Here is a 21,392-nt window from a genome sequence, read left to right as displayed (position 1 = left end):
GTTTTGGGGGTTGTTTTTTCGTTTTTTGATTTTGTTGTTGTTGTTTGTTGGGGAGTTAGTGTTTGGCGACAACATCGAGAGCGGGTATTTTTTTTTTTCGATACATAGATAGAGAGCGTTCGCGAGAAGGTGGCAGGACATACATTGAGAACCGAAAAGAGTAGATGTACATACATAAAAATAAAGAAAGAGACAAAAGAAAGAGGAATCAAATTAAAATCAACATTGAATGAGAGGAACGTAATGCGGATAGAATTGATTATTTGTAATAGATGGCAAACAATTGACTAGAAAACGAGTGGCATGGTTGCATTTTATCCTAAAAAATACCAAATCACTTTTTTGAACCTCTTAGAAACACACAAACCGATATCTGACCGATCAATGGTCACAGGTTTGTCTTCCAAAAGGTACTTCACAACTGAAAAGGTAACCAATTCACGAAACTGTTTAAAATGACCTTTCCAGTTGGGAAGTTTTGGCATTTTCTTGTCTGCAAACAGCTTACAATAAACCTAATTACCGTGCACCCCCGGTAGTCTGACCGTTCTTAATCTGAACACTTTCTAGTTTGAACCCCGCTAATCTGCACGCCGTGCAAACTAAATCGAAAGCAAGCTGCTTTCCTGTAGATTCGTTGGCCGTCAATGGATGGCAATCGATGTCCGTCGGTGATTGGCACTAGATTGCGGAACAGAGACCGACGTTAAATAAAGGAATGAAGAAGAAGAAATCGAAATGGAACGATGCGAAACGGAACGCAGAATCAAAACAAAACAGAAAGTAAGGTTACCAGAAACGCTTTTGAGGGATTCCATCCAGAATGAGCTGAAAACACCTGAAATCGTGCTCGACCATCTTCGATTTGGATGATACTTTGCCCATATTTTCAGTATGATAGACCAAGTATTTTCCGCAGGAGAGGAGACTCTTTTGACTCAAGGGTAATTTTTGAAAAGGCCTATGTGTTTTTGCACACATACTTTAAAAAAAAATGGTAGTTCGAAAACAGTTGGTTGTAGAAAATTTTTTTTTACTAAGAACGAGTTGTAGGAAACTAATAAGGCTTTATAAAAAAAATATACACGGAATTATTTTTTTCGTTTTTTTTACAAAAAAAAAATAAATAAAAATAAACCTCAAAATTCAAATAACAAAAAAAAAAACGTATTTTTTTATATTTTTTTTTATAAAAACTTGAATAGAAAGCAGAAGTTTTGAAACAACTCTAGGATGGACAAACTTTCAATAAAAAAGTTTTTCTAGGAGCAACTTTTGAGGCATTTTTGAAAATTTCATTATTTACGGCAAAATGTTCAGTTTGATGTTAGTATATGATTATAGCCATGTCGAGATGTATATGGCTGCGGCTCCGCGATGTCCATGACTGACGGTTGCACTTCTAGTTCCAGATTTTCAGCACATGGTTCGATTCTATTTAAATTCAAGCGACACGTATCACAGATTGATAGAGATGTATCCAAATTGAATTTCCACTCTAGGAACTTATGTTTTTCAATCAAATTTTCGGATAATTTACGAAGCTTTGACGAACACCGTTTATTAGGAAACGGCTTGCAACACTCGACCTTCTTGAATTCCATATTCAAATTATACTTGTTCACTCAAAAAGATTTTTTTAGTGATGTCTGTTTTCAAAAGGATGGTCATGCTTATATACAAACGTAGGTACCATTTGGATATTCAGGTATAAATATTGTTTTGGTATTGAAGCTACTCTAAACAGAGAAGCTCTTTTTTTCATGAAAAATACCACGGAAGACATCTCTTCCGTGGTATCGTTTATCGAAGTTTATCGATATGAGCACTATCGTTTGAAATATTTTTTATAATCATATACTGACGTCAAACTGAACATTTTGCCGTAAATAATAAAAGTTTCAAAAATGCCTTAAAAGTTGCTCTTAGAAAAACTTCATTAAAAGTTTGTCCATCCTGGAGTTGTTTTCAAAACTTCTGCTTTCTATTCAAGTTTTTATAAAAAAAAATTCCCTGAAGTTACTCAAAAATCTCTGAACTTCAACGGAGTTTCCCGTGTTTCTACAAAATTCACTAAATTTATCTAAAGCTCGCTAAACTTCTACAAAGTTTGATGAAGTTCTACAAAGTTCACTAAATTCTACAAAATTTGCTGAAGTTTAAGGAAATTTCCTGAAGTTACTCAAAAATCCCCGAACTTCAACGGAGTTTCCCGTGTTCCTACAAAATTCACTAAATTGATCTAAAGCTCGCTAAACTTCTACAGAGTTTGGTGAAGTTCTACAAACTTCTCTGAATTCTACAAAATTTTATGAATTTCTTATATGTACAAAATGCGCTGAAGTTTAAAGAAGCTTCTTGAAATTTACTAAATTTATCATAAATTCGCTAAACTTCTACGAAGTTCTACCAAGTTCACTGAACTTCTGCAAAATTTGCTGAACTTCGGATGTTCCCCTAACGTCATTTCTGTTTTGAGCAATTCCCTACGAATTCGCAAATCGGTTTATTTTTGTATTTTTTGATTTGGTTGAAAATTTGCTAAAAACGTTCCTTATGACATGACCGACCATGCCATTTTGCATCTTCATATCGCCAATTTGAATCCAGCCTTATTTTTGAAAAGGGTTTATAGAAAAAATATCAAGCTTCTGTTCAGAAAATTTTTACTCGAAAACTGTTTGCCCGATCGGTTTGGTGTCTTGGCAAAATTGCAGATAATGGATGAGACTATTTGAAAAAAAATATGCACTCTAAATAAAATTACTCAACTTTTTTTTTAATTTCAAATAAAATCTTAAAAACAATTCTTCTCAAAAAAAGATTTTTTGTTTGTTGATATGTTTTAGGGGACAACAAATGTTATCTATTGCACTATAGGTCAAGATGGAGAAATTATGGACAAAAAAGTTATAATTTAAAAAACACTCAGTTTTTGGAAAAAAAATATCCAAAACTTGAATAATTACTGTTTCGACTTTATATAATGAAGGTACACCAAATTTATGACTTAGCAAAATTTTACTTGAGTGCTTTTTTATTGTAAATTTGGTGTACTTTCATTCTATAAAGTCAAAACAGTAATTGGACCAAGTTTTGGATATTTTTCCAAAAACTTGAGATTTTTAAAACATCAGAACTTTTATGTCCATCATTTTTTCCATCTTGACCTATGGTGAAATAAATGGCATTTTTCGTCCCCTAAAACATATCAACAAATAAAAATAATCCAAAAATTCCTTTTTTGAGAAAAATTGTTTTTAAGATTTTATCTGAAATTAAAAAAAAGCTGGGTAATTTTTTTTAGAGTGCTTATTTTTTTCAAATGGTTTCATTTATTATCTGCAATATTGCCGGAGACATCAAACCGATTGTACAAACAGTTTTCGAGTAAAAAAATTCGGAAGATAGGCTTGCTATTTGTCTATATGCCCTTTTCAAAAATAAGGTTGGATTCAAAATGGCGCCATGAAGATGCAAAATGGCATTGTCGGGCATATAAGGAACGTTTCCGCAAATTTTCAACCAAATCAAAAAATACAAAAATAAACCGATTTGCGAATTCGTAGGGAATTGCTCTTTTGTCACTCAGGTTTTTTTTTTTAAATTAATTTATTTGACAAGGCTCAACCGAATTAACTTTACAGAGCCGAGGATTCTTGTTCACTATACAAAACATTTTAAAACTATTTTTATCTTCCGCTGTCCAATAAGGGGTTGTTCAGTAACTACGTAGACAGTTTTTTTTTTGATTCTTTACCCCCTCCCCTCCCCCTGCGTAGACAACTGTCCATACAAAAAAAAATTAATTTTGTATGGGCCGTGGATAATTGACAACCCCCCCCCCATAAACTGTCTACGTAGTTTATGTACAGCCCCTAAGCCTTCTCCACCAGAACGGGAGCCGCTTCCAGTGGTTTCATTCTATGGCAGATTCGCCAACGAGGGTCAGAGCGCCTCCATTGTAGCAATGGACGCAAAACGTGGTCAGCACTCACACACTCAACACGAAACGGTTGCTTTCCAAAGTCGACGACGCATCGACTGAAAGAACTGCTGATGTAGAACAATGAGGAGGACCACACAATGGTTGCTGCCGAGTAAACAGACGATCGCATGACACACATTGACAGCCAAGGGAACACTCGTCACTCAGGTTTATAAATAAGAAATATTGAAATCCCCCTCTCTAGTTGCAAATTTGATCGAAGATTTGATCTTGAAGAGGAATGAGAAAGGTTTGAAATCACAGTTATGTGAAATTATTGAAAGGTAAAAGTCTGATGCGTTGGAGGGGTTGACAAAATGGGGTCATTCTGTAGTAGTGGAAAAGACTCGTGAAGACGTCCAAATATACCTGGCATCCCTGGCAGATGTCTGTTGTCTAATGAGTACCCGAATGAAATGTTTGCTTCATTTGACGTTTGATTTTTATGTCCACTCAAAAGTACTCATGTTTTCAAAAAGTGCTCAGATCAAATTTTCAGGTGAAATTTGTATCCAAAAAATGAGTAATTGATACCCAAAATTGTGTATTTTTGGGTAACAGTTACTCTTTTGGTGGCTAACAGTTGTACCCATTAGGAAAGATGCATAAACGACGTAGCATTTCAAGGTGACTAGCCATGTTGAAAAATACGGTACAAGGGGGAGCAAAATAGGTGCTTCAATGAGTTCATTATAGACCTTTTTGACGTCTAATTGTCTTTCTCTATCTAGCACACAGGAATGAAGGGATGGTTTGTTTTCCCACTCATCTGTTTCCCTCTTGCTCACACTTCTTTAATTGAAATTGTGCATTAGTGTGCGCCGATTTAACGTCAAAAAGCTCTTCAACGAATACGCATTTGTTGACATTCACCAGTGCTTGATTATCTAACCCAAAATTGTCAAAATCAGAAGCGATCCACAAAAGCAAAATAATCAAATTCATTTTGAATATTGTCGACTACAGAACCTAAAACCTAGATATTCAGCATGCACAACACGACACGTTCTTCAGCGCTATATTTGCGTAAAATGAGATTTTGCATTTGATCCTCAAAATCATCCCCACTAAGATGAAGACGAATATTAATATTGACAACAACGGAGGCGATAATGAACATCCAGCCACGAATGGATGTTATTTTTGTTATTTGAATTTTGAGGTTTATTTTTAATTTTTTTTTGTGAAAAAACAAAACAAAAATCCGTGTATATTTTATTTTTAAAGCCTTATTAGTTTCCTACAACTCCTTTTTTGTAAATTTTTTCTACAATCAACTGTTTTCGAACTACATTTTTTTTAAAGTATGTGTGCAAAAACACATAGGCCCTTTTCAAAAATTACCCTTGAGTCAAAAGGGTCTCCTCTCCTGCGGAAAATACATATGTGTTCATTTTTAGTAAACAGGGCCCCGCTGTTGTGTCACTTTTTGTCGAGTGAGTGAACTCAAATCCATCCGTGCACTCGTCAATAGACGAGTGCACGGGTGAACTTTTGTTCATCTACTGGAAAAAATTTGACACAACAGCGGGGCCCTGTTTACTAAAAATGAACACATGAATAATGCTCGCGTAACATTTGGAAGAGGCCTATCAACTTTTGTAAATAATTTGCTAGGTTCTTTCCACGAGAACCGAAGTACGTCCACGCAAACCAAGAGCACTATCGGGAAGGGAATAATTTCCCCTACCCGATGGTGATGTTAGTTTGCGTGGTCGTATTCGGTTCGCGCGAAAAAGGCTTAACAAGTTTTGTGTACGAAAGTTGATAGGCCGGTTTCAAATGTTACGTGAGTATTATTCATGTGTTCATTTTTAGTAAACAGGGCCCCGCTGTTGTGTCACTTTTTGTCGAGTGAGTGAACTCAAATCCATCCGTGCCCTCGTCTATCATACTGAAAATATGTGCCAAGTATCATCCAGATCGAAGATAGTCAAGTTTGGTGACTGACCGATTTGGCGTGGAATTGGTCATGATGTAACTTTGTTGTCTTAAAAACTGCCATTATTTCGAACAATTTTACCTAGTATCTAACTTTCCGGCAGGTGCTTCCAAAAATTTGATATTTTGTAATCGTAAAATTGAACATATTTGTAGTTCTGTGGCGAACGTTTCAGCTCAACTGTTCTTAAGAGAACAAAGTTACAGCATGTCAAGTTTGTATGAAAATCGGCATGCGCTGCAATTATATCGAACAGCACTGTATATAAAAAATATTCACTTGTATACTAGCGCCGCTTAGTAAATGAATTCTCAACTAATCTGCCCACCGTCCTTAAGGTCTTGGTCACCTGAACAACTTTTCTGAAGACAGAAACATTCTCAAGATATAGCTTAAGCAGGAAATACACATGCACACTAGCGCCGCGTAGTAAGACAATTCTGAACTGCACAGGCTGCTGTTCACCAACCACAACTTTTCCGAAGGCAGTAACCTTCTATATGTCCACGACCACGAGGTATTTTCTCATAGTAATTCACCAATTTTCGTGACCCTTAAATCCTTAAATTCCCTCTTCCTTCCGCGCTAGAGATTGCCCAATGAAAATGCGTCACGTTCTTAGATCTAAAGGTCAATTTCTGTGTGTTCTGTGCTTGTGTCACAGTTTCAAGCCAAGTCTCCCTACATCACCGGCCTGATTTGTGCCTGCTGCCTGTGTGCCACGTCACTGTAGCCATAATCACAGCCAGCAAAAATAACGGCCATAAATAGTAGTGCTTCAAACTCTATTTTTGGAACTTCAATATCGACAGACACGGAAGGCCACGGTCGAAAGAAATGTTGAGCGTGTTTCCCAAAAAAGAAAAAAAAAACAAAAGACTTCGAAACTGATTGGAAACTGCTGGTCAGCGCTTATTGAATCCACCCATCCCGCAGTCGCCCAGTGCCGTGTGTTTAATCATTCAAGGATACCCGGGCTGAGTACCAGCAGGAAAAGTTTGAGGAGTGTAGTTTCTAAAAGTGGAACCGACGACGCCTACGGAATGGAACTAGAAAGAAGAAAGCCGATGGCACAGATAAAGGGCACCGATTCTTGAAGCCGGCTAACGAGCGTAAACAATGGACCTCGATTGGAAACCGTCGGCCCCGTCCGTCCCCTCTATTGTTCATTCGGTTCCCGAGATCGGCTGAGGTACGTGATGCATGAATTTCGCTTGACAATGACGACTACGACGGACGGCATATAGCAGTGCGTGGGATGTTGGTATATGAAAAGAAGCACCCCCCCCCCCTCCCCGAAAGAAGTGTGTACTTACGACAAGAGTAATCCCTTTGCATGCCCGGTGTTCCCTTGTTCTTGTTCTGCACTCCGATGATTGCTTCCATTGGCACTTCAGTTCGCGGTATGGAGACAGCATGCGGTGGCAAGTAGATTGGCTGTAGCGTGCCGAAGGTGCACTCCGATGGGATGTTGTTCCGGCAGCCACCGTGCGTCGTTGTACCACACCATTCACAGCGGTAACCTGCGAGAGCGAGCGAAGCAAACGAAAATTCGAATTTTAAGTAATCAACCGGACCGGACGACTCCCTCCAAGGAACTCACCTGTAAGGCATTCATAGGACCAGCATGCCTTCTTGCAGTTCGCGCACTTCGATGATTGCGGCAGGTTGCCCTCACGCCAGTGGTGCTGGTGTTTGACGTGACCCAATTCCTTTCCCGGCACGTACGTGGCATTTTCCTTGCAATCGGGAATCGCAAAGTCCTGACACTCGACGTGGGCAAAGTACTCGCAAACTGTGATAGGGGGGAAGGAAACAAAACAAGGTTAGGACATCTGTGTAGGCTCTTGGAGATCTACACTAGTAGGTACTTACTTAGACAGTGAACGGCGGTGGTTTCATCCAATCGTTTGCGGCAGACCGAGCAGAACTTCCGTTTATGATGCGACGGCTCGGACCAGCAGTGTGCGACCGGGTTTCGGATGAGATACGGTGCGACGCCCAGGCATGGTGTTACTACATTCGTCACGCACTTTTCGTGCACGATAAAGTTGCACACTGTTGCGGGAGAGATTAGGCAAATGTTTGGTCTTGCATTAGTAAAGAGTATTGTTTCGTTTGTTATTGGTTCCAAGTGGGCCCGAATAAGCCAGAATACGGTTCGAATTTCAACGGTTCTGCCGGGGTTCGCTTCCATCGTTGGCTCTCGATATTTGATTTTGAAGCACTTTTTACACTCATGTTATTTAGTAATAGTCTTTAATAATTAAATTCAAAGAACGCTAATATTGAAGTAAAAAACATCCAACATACAAAAATACCTAATGATAAAAATGATAAGTGAGGCTTAATTGGCTAACAAATGTGTTCTAATAATGCGTTAAATCAGTTTTTCTCAATCTGTTGGTCGCGGCCCACCAGTTCGCAAAGGGCAAAAATGGACACAGAATTGCACATTTTTATTGATTCTAATACAGTTCCTTCCCGTTTTTTGGTACAAGGCATCAAATTTGATGTTTCCTCTATGACGTAGTCATCATCAAAAATATGCATATCCATCATGTACAAACTACGTCCCATATTTACTAAAAGCGCTTTGAGGGTTTAGCTAAGTCATTAAAGCAGGCTTACTCATGGTTACTCTATGAGTAATCAACTCTATTAAAACTATGCACCGAAATGCATAAGGAAATTTTTTGACGTCCATCCTGATGTAAGCAAAACTGCGCTGCAAATATACCTAACATAACATAGCTTCAATAAGTGCCCTTAAATAAACTATGATAAACTGCCTGCACGAGTAGAGGTAAATAGCAAAATCATAGCAAAATAATATCAAATTTTTATATGTTATCTTAATATTGAGTAATTTGTATGTTCTTCAATAATTCAACTCAATAGCATAGCAATAGCTTATTTTGCTATTAGATAATTATTTGCTAATATTATGATCCGGAATCTTCGGGCACCCCTCGGCGCCCGAGCCAACCAGTCGAATTAATGAGTGCTTCGGGCACGCAGGGCACCGGCAGTGCGGACGTCATAGCCCCACCGGAACTGCCGGATCACCTCTGCGGCCCGCTGACGAAGAAACAAAAGAAGAGCCCAGCGATAGCCCCCTTTGCCGGGGGACGTCTGGAAGAGGGACGCACAAGGGCGGAAACGCTCATCCCCCTATGGAAGACGAGGGAGTCAAGTCTGCTTCAAGTATCGGGACGGACAAGGCCTCGTCGACCCATTCCCCGAAGGACTTCGAGGGACTCGAACACGCTGCTATAACAATGACCGAAGCTGCCAAACCCAGTACGCCACCATGTAATACCTCTTCTCTCTCTCTGTTGGGTCATCCCTGCCCTGGGTGGGTGGAAATTCTACACCTGCCCTTGGTGGGGACCTCTCTCATTCAGGTGTCGATGGATCGGACACCTACGATATAGATCTACCCGTCGACCAAAGTGGCAGTCACCGTCGCGATGACACTAGCTCCACAATCACGGCGCGCTCGTACCCCACTCCTGCCTTGCCTAAGCCAGAAAACTTTATCCTGCAGTGGAACATTAACGGGTTCCTGGGTTCCGGGTTCCGGGTGGTGATCTAGGGCTGCTTTGCCACGACGATCCCCCCTGGGTCCTCGCACTCCAGGAAACTAACAAAGCGACAAAAGACCAAATGAACCGCTCTCTAGGCGGTAAGTATACGTGGACAGCAAAACGGGGAAACAACTTCCGGCACTCCGTGGCCATCGGGGTTTTGAAGACGATACCTTTCCAGGTTGTCGATATGGACTCCGAGCTTCCCATACTTGGCGTCCAGCTGGCGGCACCGGCGAACATCTCCGTCGCATGTGCATACCTGCCATGCGGACGGCTGCCAAACCTGCACGATCAACTCAGCGAAGCCATAGCTAAACTACCGGAACCGCGCATCCTGGTTGGGGATCTGAACGGGCACCACCCAAGCTGGGGCTGCCCCCGCTCCGACCCTCGACGTGTTACCCTGGTCGATATTTTCGAGAAGGAATACATGGTGATTCTGAATGACGGTGTACCCACGTACTTTAACTGCCGGCATACTTCTGCCATCGACGTCTCTGCTGTCAGTCGCTGCTTTGCCGGAAAAATTCAGTGGAGCGCGAACGCGGATCTCTATGGTTCAACTTTCGACCGACATCTTCCCGATGACAACACGGAGGCCCCGATGGCGCTATGAACAAGCGGACTGGGATAGCTATGGTGAAGCCTTTCAGTCCTTGTTACTACAGCGTAATCCGAACAGCATTGAAGACTTTTCAGAAGTGGTATACGAAGCAGCAACAGCAACCATCCCAAAGACCAGCAGCGTTCCGGGGCGAAAAGCGCTACGCTGGTGGAATGAAGATACGAGGAAGCCGTTAAAGCCCGGCGTAAAGCACTTCGCCGTGTAAAGCGCCTTCCTATCGGACATCCCGACCGCGAGGACGCTATCCGTCACTACCATAAGTCGCACAATCAATGCCGGCAAGAAATCCGTGTCGCCAAACGAACCAGCTGGATGGACTTTCTGAAAGGAATGAATTCGTTACAGTCTTCGGCCGACTTATGGAGGCAAGTCAACGCCCTCAGTGGGAAACGGCGCATGACACCGCTCCACGTACAGATTAACGGTGAAGCGGTTTCTGACCCTGCAATTGTAGCGGACGAACTCGGCTCGTACTTTGCCGTTCTTGCAGCCATCGAGAAGTACGAAGACGAATTAAGCGGAAAGCTAAGCCTTCGACGTCATCCATTGCAAGTTTCTCCGTTTCTTCTGACGCTGGAAACTCGGACATCAACAAGGCATTCTCCTGGCAGGAATTGCAGCATGCCCTCCGCTGCAGCAACGGAAAGTCGGCGGGCCTCGACGAAATCGGGTACCCTCTACTCAAGAGGTTACCAACGCCAGGCCAGCTACGGATGCTGGAGCTTTTCAACAAGCTCTGGCTCACCATCTCGTATCCAGCGTCGTGGATAGAGAGCTTAGTCATTCCCATCCCAAAAGCCAATGAAACAACCCGTGAAGCTAGCAAGTTCCGGGCAATAGCCTTGACATGCTGTATGGCCAAGGTCCTGGAGCGAATGGTCAACAGGAGGCTAAAGCATTTCCTTGAAGCCGAAAACCTGCTAGACCATCGACAGCACGCCTTCCGTCAAGGGTACGGAACGTCAACTTATTTCGCAACATTAGAGGAGGTCCTCAAGAGTGCCAACGACAGCAGTCTCCACACCGAGATCGCCTCGCTGGATATATCGAAGGCCTTCAACAGAACGTGGACGCCCCTCGCCTTAGAGCAGCTTGTCAACTGGGGGCTGTGTGAACCCATGGTCCACTTCATCAAAAATTTCCTGACCGATCGCTCTTTCAGAGTCGCAGTTGGCAACACAAGGTCCCAGCTTTTCAGAGAAGAGACGGGCGTCCCACAAGGTTCAGTTATCGCCGTTACCGTCTTCCTTGTGGCCATGAACGGAGTTTTCGGAGGACTGCCGAAAAATGTTTACATTTTCGTGTATGCTGACGATGTGCTTATCGTAACTACCGGCCCAACAGCAGCACGTAACAGGATCAAGCTTTCGGCCACCAAAAGCGTCAGGTGCCAGTGTGTCCATCCCGGCCAGCCCATACCACTGAAGAAGACGGTCCGTATTCTGGGGGTGCTTGTTGACCGGTCCCTTAACTTCGAGCAGCACTTTAAGGCGATCAAGAACGACTGCCGCAGTAGGATCAACTTGATCCGCACCATCTCTCGCCCCCACCGGTCTAACAATCGCTACACTCGTTTCCGGGTTGCAAGAGCCGTCATCGATAGTCGCCTACTGTACGGTCTTGAGATGACGTGCATCGCCACCGAAAAGCTCGTGCAGATACTAGCACCAACTTTTAACACCTACGTTCGGATTGTCTCCGGTCTTCTTCCGTCAACGCCCGCCGATGCCGCATGCATCGAAGCCGGTATTCTGCCCTTCCGCCATCGTATAACCGCAGCAATTGCAACGAAAGCCGCTGCCTTTACCGCAATGACCTCCGGAAATGACAGGATCTTTCTCCTCGATGAGGGGAACAGACTCCTCCGCAAGACTGCCAATTCGGAGCTCCCCCCAGTGGCCAAGGTCCACTGGTATGGAGACAAAAGTGGGCGCATACCTCCACCAAAAATCGAGAGTCGGATAAAAAGCAGGTTCAAGGCTGGAGATAATTCTGCAGCGCTGAAGAGAACAATAGCCGAACTGCTAGGCTCGGACAACCCAACCCATGCCCACATATACACGGACGGATCGCTTTCCCGAGCCAGGGTCGGAATTGGAGTAGCCGGAATTTCAGCACCGATGAGTAGCAGCCTACCGCCACAATGCTCGGTTTTCTCCGCCGAAGCTGCGGCCATCTTTGTTGCCGTTGCAACACCCTCGGACCGGCCCATACTGGTGCTATCCGATTCGTACAGCGTGATACAAGCTCTTACATCGGAGACCATGACTCACCCCTGGATACAGGGTATTGTGGAGGCCACACCTCCGAACATGGTGTTTTCCTGGATCCCTGGGCACTGCGGTATCCCAGGAAACAGCGAAGCCGACAGCCTGGCAGGGTCTGGACCAGCTGGCTCCCGTTACACCGACGAAGTGCCACTACAGGACATAAAGCGATGGATAGTCAGCAAAATGTGGGAAGCCTGGGAAGCAGAGTGGTGCCAATCCCAATCCCTCTTCATCCGAAGAATCAAAGGAATGACGAGTAAGTGGACGGATATGTCGAAACTACGGGACCAGAAGGTGGTTTCTCGTCTTAGGACAGGCCATACAAGGATCTCACATAGTTTTGATGGGACGCAGTTCCACAGAATGTGCTACGTTTGCGGAACCACTGCATCTGTGGAACACATCCTATGCCTGTGCCCGCAATACCAACAACTACGGGAGCAGTACGCACTTCCCTACAGCATTAGGGATATACTGGGCGACGAACCTTCCACTTTAGCGACAGTTATTTATTTCCTCAGGGACGCTGGGTTATACAACAACATTTAGATCCTTTTAACTTTCTTTTGGCTGACGGTATATCTCTACCGGACGGGGGATTACCCCTCCTACGGTGGAGCTCCGATCTCTTTCAAAACCCTACCTAACTTTGATGTACCAGATTGTTTTTTTTTCTCGTTGCCTGTATAGTTAGTCTTTTTACTGGAATTTGTTTTAATTGCTTCTATTTGAGTACATGTGAATTGTAAGCCAACTTCTTAACAAAATTTGCTGGCAGAACCCCCCTCTGGGGCCTCCCATTTTATAGAGATGAACTAGCCAACGGCTAAAAATCTCTCTAATAAAGTAAAAAAAAAAATAATAATATTATGATATTTTGATAGTTCAAAATTGTATTAGTTAAACAATCCAAATATTAATTTGAAAAGCTATCAAAAATACACGTTTATGATGCTCATAGGGTTACTGGAAATTCAAGTTAAAAATGAACTCCGATAATATGCACGAAGTGTCGTTCAGATTAGCCATGACCTCACAACAGCCCCAGCCATGGCATATAATGGAAAACGAAACTCTCAATCAACATCTTTGGCCGAAGACAGACGTAAAGTTCCAGTTAAAACGTATCAGCCAAAGAAGAAAAAAGAAGAATATAACCTTGCAATCGGTGCCATGGGATATACCACATAAGACCAAAATACCGCGGTCGCTGTAGTTTTGTGATCCAAACAGGAAGCAAGCATTAAATATAGAACTCATCTTCATTTATCCCACCAACCTTTTTGGCTGGAGGATGGTAATTCAAAGAAAAAAAAAAGAGAAAAGAACTACCTCATAAACAACACACGTGTGATGGGAACCGGTGACGTCAATGGACGACGCCGGCGACCTTCCCAAAACGTCACTGGTGTTGATCAACCAACCAAAATATCTCGGGCAACATGTGAAAAGGGCCCATGAGCCAAACGTTCACAATTTCCCCGACGAAAACATGCTACCACCGTCGGTTTACCCGAACGAGAAATCACCGTTTACATTTGACACATCGGCCCATTTCACATGTTGCTCGCGAATATAGCAACAGCCAGGTCAGGCCATGCCAAGCCAAGCTAAGCTCTGTAGCATTGGCAGCAGCAACCTTCTGGTTTATTTCACACCGAAACGAATATTTATAATTTCCCTTTGCTTGGCACACAAAGAGTAACACTCCGTTTGCCCCCGCTTTTGCCCGCAACTTCAAATATTTGAAGAAGTATCAAATACAGAACACCCACCCCCCCTGTGGAAGATTTGTGAAAAGTGTGAATCCGTTGCTAGCCGCCGCCATTCCGTGGCTTGTTCCTCTCGCTGTTCGTGCAGGTAGGTAGGAACCAAGAAAAGAATAACAAGACGACTCGGATTTGTGTAATCCCTTAGCCACCCCCCCCCCCCCCCCTTCGTTTCCACCCACCGCCGGGCATCGAGTTGTGAATGAAAACACTAAAAAACTATGACGCACGAAAAGCCCTTCACGACGCAGTCTGCGATGTTTGATGCTGTTGGCTCGACAAGGGCACACATCAGCGGGGAACATATAAACTTTCCTGGCACTGACTGGTGGGAAATCCGTCCGCTACATGATTCTTATTTTTTTTTTAGGTTTGTTTGTTTGCTACCATGGCGGGCCTGGGATGTGTTCATTTGAGCTATGATGATCGAATGATGGTCGGGAGCATGTTTTGATACGCGGGGGCAAGGTTGTTTGGTAATTTTCATTCAGGAAACGGTTTCGGTTTGAGAAATGAAGACATCTTCGAACAACCAACCAGGGAACTGTAAGATTCTCTGTACGGATTTGAATAAACATAAAGGATGCACAGATTATCTGTAATGAATCACTGCATTTAGAAATTCGGGTAAGTCGGAACTCGAGGTGTAAAGGTTGTATAGAGGATATCTTACGTCTAAATCATGGGTTTGATGCTATTTTTCGAACAAAGCTTGTTTTCTCCGATTCATTCGCCGACATTCGCCAGAATGAATCATTTCTCCATAATCTTAAGTCCGTCTAACATAGAACAATTTTCCATAGCAATGGAAAGCTGTAACCTTGAAGTACAAAATGTTTGTTTCGAGCAGTACTTTCTATGGGTTTCAGTGCTTAAACTGATCTCACAATAGGCGTAAGTCCGTTTTATAAAATGATATAGAGTGAACCCTGAATACAGGCCCTTCATATTGTTCTGCCCCATTTTTCATAATTCCGATTGACATAATGGTCATTTGGCATAACTGCCGTTTAACGTAATCAGGAAAATGCATGTTACTGCCTTTATGAAATATTACTGCTTGTGTATTATGATCTGTTTTTTGAAAAGAAGAAAAAGAAGAAGAACATCTCATTCTTAAAAGAAAGGAAAATACCCATTCAATAATTATTATCTCTTCTTTTGATTATCAGCTGTTCTTTCATATTCCGTTGAAGCCTGAACGGTAAAATTTATCGGTATTAGTAAAGTTTTTCCACATTTATGTCAAATGGCCATTATGGCCACCCTCCCCTTGACTAGTTTTTAACCTGGACGTTGGTGGGCGGGCCTAATCTTATGCTTCATAGTGGAGTGTTGGAGACGGTTGGTTTAGGTCCGGCATCGTGGCTCATGCCGTAACAGAATAGCGTCATGAGCATTCGATAAGGATTACTGAGCTTCCCCTCTCTGATGAACCATTGCATAAGAGAACCAAAGTTCTAGCCTGAAGTGATAGTATCACACTTGTTACTCCTTTATTTGAAAGCCGCGTTGTAGTACGCTTACGTATAGGCACTGACGTTGGGTGCGATACTGGCGGGTTTTTCCGCAAATCACTCTTATTTTATTTATTTTTACGCAGATAAATTTATTTGGGCTTGCAAGGAAATTATACTATTGAAATATTTCAGAAAGTGCCCAACAGTGCTCCTTCTACTTGCGTGACAAGCTTTCGTTGTTGTTTTCATTGAGGTATTACTCAGGGAACAATGTTAAACACCATTTTTGTACATGGTATTGCAACTAATCTTATATGTGCTTCATTTTGATTTGGGATAAGTGTTTGAACTATGGCTCGGGATTTCCACTGTGGCGTGCTTCTATTGTGACATAACCATACGTATTTTTGTGATGCGACATAGTGGAAACGTGTGAGCGTAGTTGAAGCATATACCCTATGTAATTTAAAAATCAGCTAGGAAACTAACTGAAGCATTTGAGTCACTTGAAGGTGTCACCTGGGACGAACTAATATATATTAAATATAGGTCAAAGTCAAAAACAACTTGAAACACGTTAAATTTTGGATTACATTCACAAGTGCAGGTACTTAATAAAGCATGGTAGGTACATTAGAGATTTCAATTATTTATTAAATTAGACTAGAGATATCATAATCATCAAACGAACTTATTTAAATAAGAAAATTGAGACAGCCTAGTAGCATTAAGTGGATTAACAGAAGAGTTAGGATGCGGAGGGTCCGCTTAGGGAGGCAACTAGCCTTTTCATGTATTGTCTGTTTATTTTGATTATTGCTTTAAAATATCAATTTGGTATATATGTGAAAGGATGAATCAGTGGGAGATGGATTTTCGGTTTCTTTACATTTACATGTGTCATTTCCTTAAAACACCCCAATAACCGGCCTCTTCAATCCCTTCCTTTTCCCATGGCGTTCAAGTGGTCCGCATAGACTATTCAGCCATTACCCGTCCTTTATCCTCGGCTTTGAATTGACTTGCGCTCCCATTGCCCCACCAAACGCTGCAAAATGAAAATGAAAATTTATGTCAAATGGCCATTATGCTAAATGGTGTAGCGCCAAGGGGTAGGTCACGCCGCACACCAATCTTGGGTCATCTTTTTTGTCAGTGTGCCCATTGAGCCGGTCATAGAGCAAGCTGCGCTTGTTTGTAAAATGCCCATCCCAGCAACCCGGTATTTCTGACACTTTGAATGTTTTGGTTTGAAATCGCAAGGATGAATCGGATTGAAGATGACGTGGGATGTGGCGGGTGTGCGAAATGTTTGTGTTTTATGTTCATAGGATGATAAAAGTCCTGTGTCTTAGGGTTTTATTATGCCCTTGAAGGCAGACCAGAAACCTAGCCTATTCTGCTGTGAAATGCAACGGTCTATCAGCGGCCGGGAAGAGATGAAACCGGTGGGGAACATTGTTGGAGACCGACTATAGAGGATGATGAATAGGCTTCTGTAGTTTGTTTTGTGTGAGTTGCATCATTATTTGAATTAAGAGTGCTAATGGTGTCTCAATAACTGCCTCTTTCTTTTGAGCCCACTCTAGAACCTAAATTTTGTATTTAGATCTATAAGTAAACTGCTGGTCTGAGTTCCTCTGGTATATTCAATTAAAAGGATGGTCCTGAATATACAGTCAAACAGCACGTAATGTTGTGAACAACTTCAATGACAGTTATCCAGCAGTGCTTCCACCAATTTTATTTACAACAATCCAATGCCTGCGAGATTGTGCCGAAGGTGTGTCGATGGATGTGCCCAAGCTGTGCCGAATCTAATTTCGGCACAATGAGCTGAGTGACTTACCCCTTGTGCAGTGTAGAGCCCATTTGTCATTAAGTCATATGGCATAAAGTCGTTTGACATAAAACCGTTTCGCATAATATCCATTTGGAATAATAGATGTTTGGCATAAAACATTGCACAGTGGGCCAGGATTGAAATCTTACAGGAAAAAAAATATAGCTTTCTGGGATTGCATCCAATTGAATTGAGTGAAGTTTCTTGGATTAATTAGGACTATAATTTTGTGGATGGAAATAGTTCAAGTTTTGGCCGCAAAGATGGCGCAGCGATGCAAACCTTTTTATTCCACAAGGTAAAGGTTTGCTGTCTTCGGCAAAAATGTAAAACGTAACATTTATTAAAAGTTTCCAAAGACATAAACTCTGTACATCTTCAAAAAATTGAGATATACTTTGTTTTATAACCTTTGTCTGGAATATTTATATTAATATGTTTCAAAAGAAAACTTCTTTCATTTTTTTCCCGATAGACAATGATAAATTCAATCTTTTCCAGAGCAATACACTCAGGTCTTTTTTACACGGGGGATATGTACCGTGTAAAAAAAAAACTACGAGATTTTAATTTTTCACATACTTAAATGTTTTTAACAAATCGCATTTTGATGCCATTTGTAATTATATCATGCTATGGTTCATATAGACATATTTAAAAATTTTCTGTATCTACACCAAAAATTGTGATTTTTTTAAAGTACGCCATTCGATTACCTATAGCTTGAAACGGATTATGTGATTGGAAACAAGTCGATAGGTTGTATCGTTGTCGAGAAATCGTTAAAAACGTACCGTGTAAATCGCGAAAAAAAAGACTACAGGGTACTGTTATTTTAATACTACTGAAAAATATTTAGCACATGAAATTTGTAAAAAAAAATACATGATTATCTGAACGAATGTTCTACAAAATGCGCAAGTGAACGCAAAATGTCGTAATTTTGATTCCTCAAAATATCTCAAAGGTACATTGAGGTATATTTGCGATCAGGGCTGGAAAGTACCTCAGAGTGTTAGCAAACCGACTTTGTGCATGAATCTCACAACACTCGACAAAGAGTGTGTGGTTCTCCCTGTTTCTTCGCACACTCTTTTCCAACTAATCTGTGAGAAAGCGAGCGGTACACTCCGTGCGGCGCAGGGAGCGAGTATAATACAACAAGCGCTAATGTCTTCTTTGAATTATTTGCAGACTTACCACGACTGTATGCATAGGGGAAGAAGAAGACCATAACGAAGAAGAATTTTGTCTTTTTGCTGGGTTTCTTATTTGCAAACCTACACTGAGTGGCGCTCTTTGCGTCGGAGCTGTCGGAGCGATGGCTACACATTGAGCTTTCGTTATTTCTGGGTGTATGTCTGTCTTCTCTTCTCCGCTGCTTCAAACTTGCGCAGGGTGAAAGACAAGGAAACACTTTGTGTTTACTTGATTCTCACTTTGTTTATTTTAGAAAATCCGTACAATGCGCACATTGAGTGATCAGATGACAGCCCTGTTTGAGATATTTGCATGTGAATCTACCAATATATTTACCATATACCATATACCAGGCCGACTAAAGCTCCTAATTTGGGCCCATACATAAATTTAGCAATTGACTAAATTTTCAATATAGACAAAAAATATCCATTAGAACCGTCCCAATGACGCGTTCATCTAGATAAAATTGATAAATAGCAGATTTTTAGCGATGGGCCCAATATTAGAGCCATTTTCCCTGTACAGTCGTACCTCGATATAAAGCAACGTTACGTTATATCGAGTTATGTTATATCGAAGCTAAAAAAAAATATTTTTTTTAAATCAAAAATTGTTTATCGTAACCCAAAGATGACCCAATTTTTTTCTAGTCATCTAACAGGTTTACAAAACCTTTCTTATATAATTTTCCCCAATTTTATTAGATAAGTTCCCAAAGCTCACATGAAATATATGAAAATGAAAAAAAAGTACTAGAGTCTGTGCCTAGGGGCACGAACGGAAGGTTGATGTAGGACCGCGTTTGGTCGGTACACTTGTTTTTGTACTTAGTTCTTTTCGTTGTTTAAAATCTATATCCTTAAAACTCTTTAAATATTTCAAATGGTGCCGTTTGTGTGAACATGGAATCGATACCAACAGTTAATGAACTGCGGCACCGGTGGTTTAGTGGTAAACGTGATTACCTCTCATCCCAAAAGGCCTGGGCTTCAATCCCAGTCGGTGCCTGTGCGGTATTTCTGGGGTATAAAATCTCTGATCATGCCTTCCTTCGGAAGGGAAGTAAAGCCGTTGTGTGGGAGCTGGCTCCCTGGCGTTGGTAGCGGAAAACAAGATCGACGGAAAACAAAGTAAGGAAAAAAAGTAAATCAACTTTTAAGTACAACCGCTGCATTGTTTTAATATTACCGATGAGTTTTCTACCGGGGTCTCATAGCCTAGTTAGTAAAGGCACGGTGCTACCAAGCCAGAGGCGGTTGGTTCGATTCCCGGTCCGGTCGAGGAAATCTTTCGGGTTGAAAATTTTCTCGACTTCCCTGGGCATAGAGTATCATTGTGCTTGCCACACAATATACAAATTCATGCATTGGTAATGCATTGAGGCGAATCTAGGAACCTAATGAAACGTGCCACACAAGGAACAAGTGTTAGTTTGTGAAGTCCGTGCGAGAGAATATAGATTCATCCTGCCTGCTGCCGTCGGAGAGTCGCGTCGGTCTTCTCCTGTATCCGATTCAGGATAACTTTGCAAAGAACTTTGAGGACAATACACAGTAACATGATGCCTCGCCAATTGTCGCACACAGTCAGATCCCCCTTCTTTGGGACCTTCACTAAGATGCCCTGCATCCAGTCGGCTGGAAAAGTCGCAGTGTCCCAGATATTACAGAATAGTTGATGCAACATTTGTGCGGATAGCATGGGGTCAGCTTTGAGCATCTCTGCTGATATGCGATCGAACCCTGGAGCCTTGTTGGATTTCATGCTTCGAATAGCTGCTTCAATCTCCTGCAGCGATGGGGCCTCGGAATTGACGCGAGTGATGCGCCGCACCCTAGGCGGATCATGGCGAGATGTTGATGGCTGGTTGGCCGTCGAAAATTGAAGATGTTGTTCGAAGTGCTCAAACCAGCGTTTCAGCTGGTCAGTGCACACCAAATTTTGTTTTCATCTTCCAGCAAAATGGTTTGCTGAAAATGATCCAGCAATACGATTTTTGCTGAAACAACAGCAAACAACTTTTTGATTACTGAAAACCCAGTAAATCAGTTTTTTGCTGGAAACCAGCAGCCATAAACTGTCAAACTGACTTGTGATTTTTCTCATTAATTTGACGACCGCTTACAAACAAAATTCTTCAAAAATGTATTGTATTAAGAATTCTTGGTTTCTGATTTATTTTGCTGGAAGGATTGCTGGCTTTCCAGCTCGGCAAAATCCAGCAAAATTTTGCTGGTTTACAGCAATAAAAAAAAATTAAACACATTACAACAAACAAATTAAGACATGACCGCAGTATGACGTAGAACCTATCTATTCATCTCTATCAATGATGCATGATATATGCATTTAAGTTAACATCCGACGTCCCTCCTTTTTTTACATATTTTGCAGAAAAAATACATCCAAAGTCCCTCCTTTTTTACATTTTCTGCACAAAACATACTTTCTAAGCCCCGCAACTGACAGGATTTCCCGCCATTTTATTATGAATGGGAGCGTGGCAGAACGTTTCTTTTGTGCCGAATATGGACAAAAGGATGGACTTTGAATGTTAATATAATTTCATATATAGAGGTACCAGATATGTTTTACAGTCAGTTGTATGTAATTCACCAACGGTATATCTTTCGAGCATTTTTTTTCTCAAATTTGAAAGTTTTGGTGTGGGAAGGAAACTTCTGTTTTTACTAATAATT

The 21,392-nt window shown here is 41.7% G+C and overlaps 1 protein-coding gene across 5 annotated transcripts in view; it reads right to left on the bottom strand.

Annotated features, from left to right (window-relative positions):
• Nucleotides 1-21,392, bottom strand: part of LOC135698609 (diacylglycerol kinase theta) — a 103,236-nt gene that overhangs the window by 61,546 nt on the left and 20,298 nt on the right. For all 5 annotated transcript variants that reach the window (XM_065218656.1, XM_065218658.1, XM_065218657.1 and 2 more), the window contains exons 2-4: nt 7,806-7,988; nt 7,534-7,725; nt 7,247-7,453 (exon numbers count right to left, since the gene is read on the bottom strand). In XM_065218656.1, the coding sequence (XP_065074728.1) occupies nt 7,247-7,453; nt 7,534-7,725; nt 7,806-7,988 (582 nt within the window). The remainder of the gene's footprint in view (nt 1-7,246; nt 7,454-7,533; nt 7,726-7,805; nt 7,989-21,392) is intronic.

Source organism: Ochlerotatus camptorhynchus, unplaced genomic scaffold (genome assembly GCF_037179485.1).
Source record: "Ochlerotatus camptorhynchus isolate MF236.1 unplaced genomic scaffold, CSIRO-AGI_Acam_v1.1 ptg000091l, whole genome shotgun sequence".
Taxonomy (NCBI): domain Eukaryota; kingdom Metazoa; phylum Arthropoda; class Insecta; order Diptera; family Culicidae; genus Ochlerotatus; species Ochlerotatus camptorhynchus.
The sequence above is the reverse complement of the archived record's forward strand: the minus strand, read 5'-3'. Positions and strand labels throughout refer to the sequence as shown.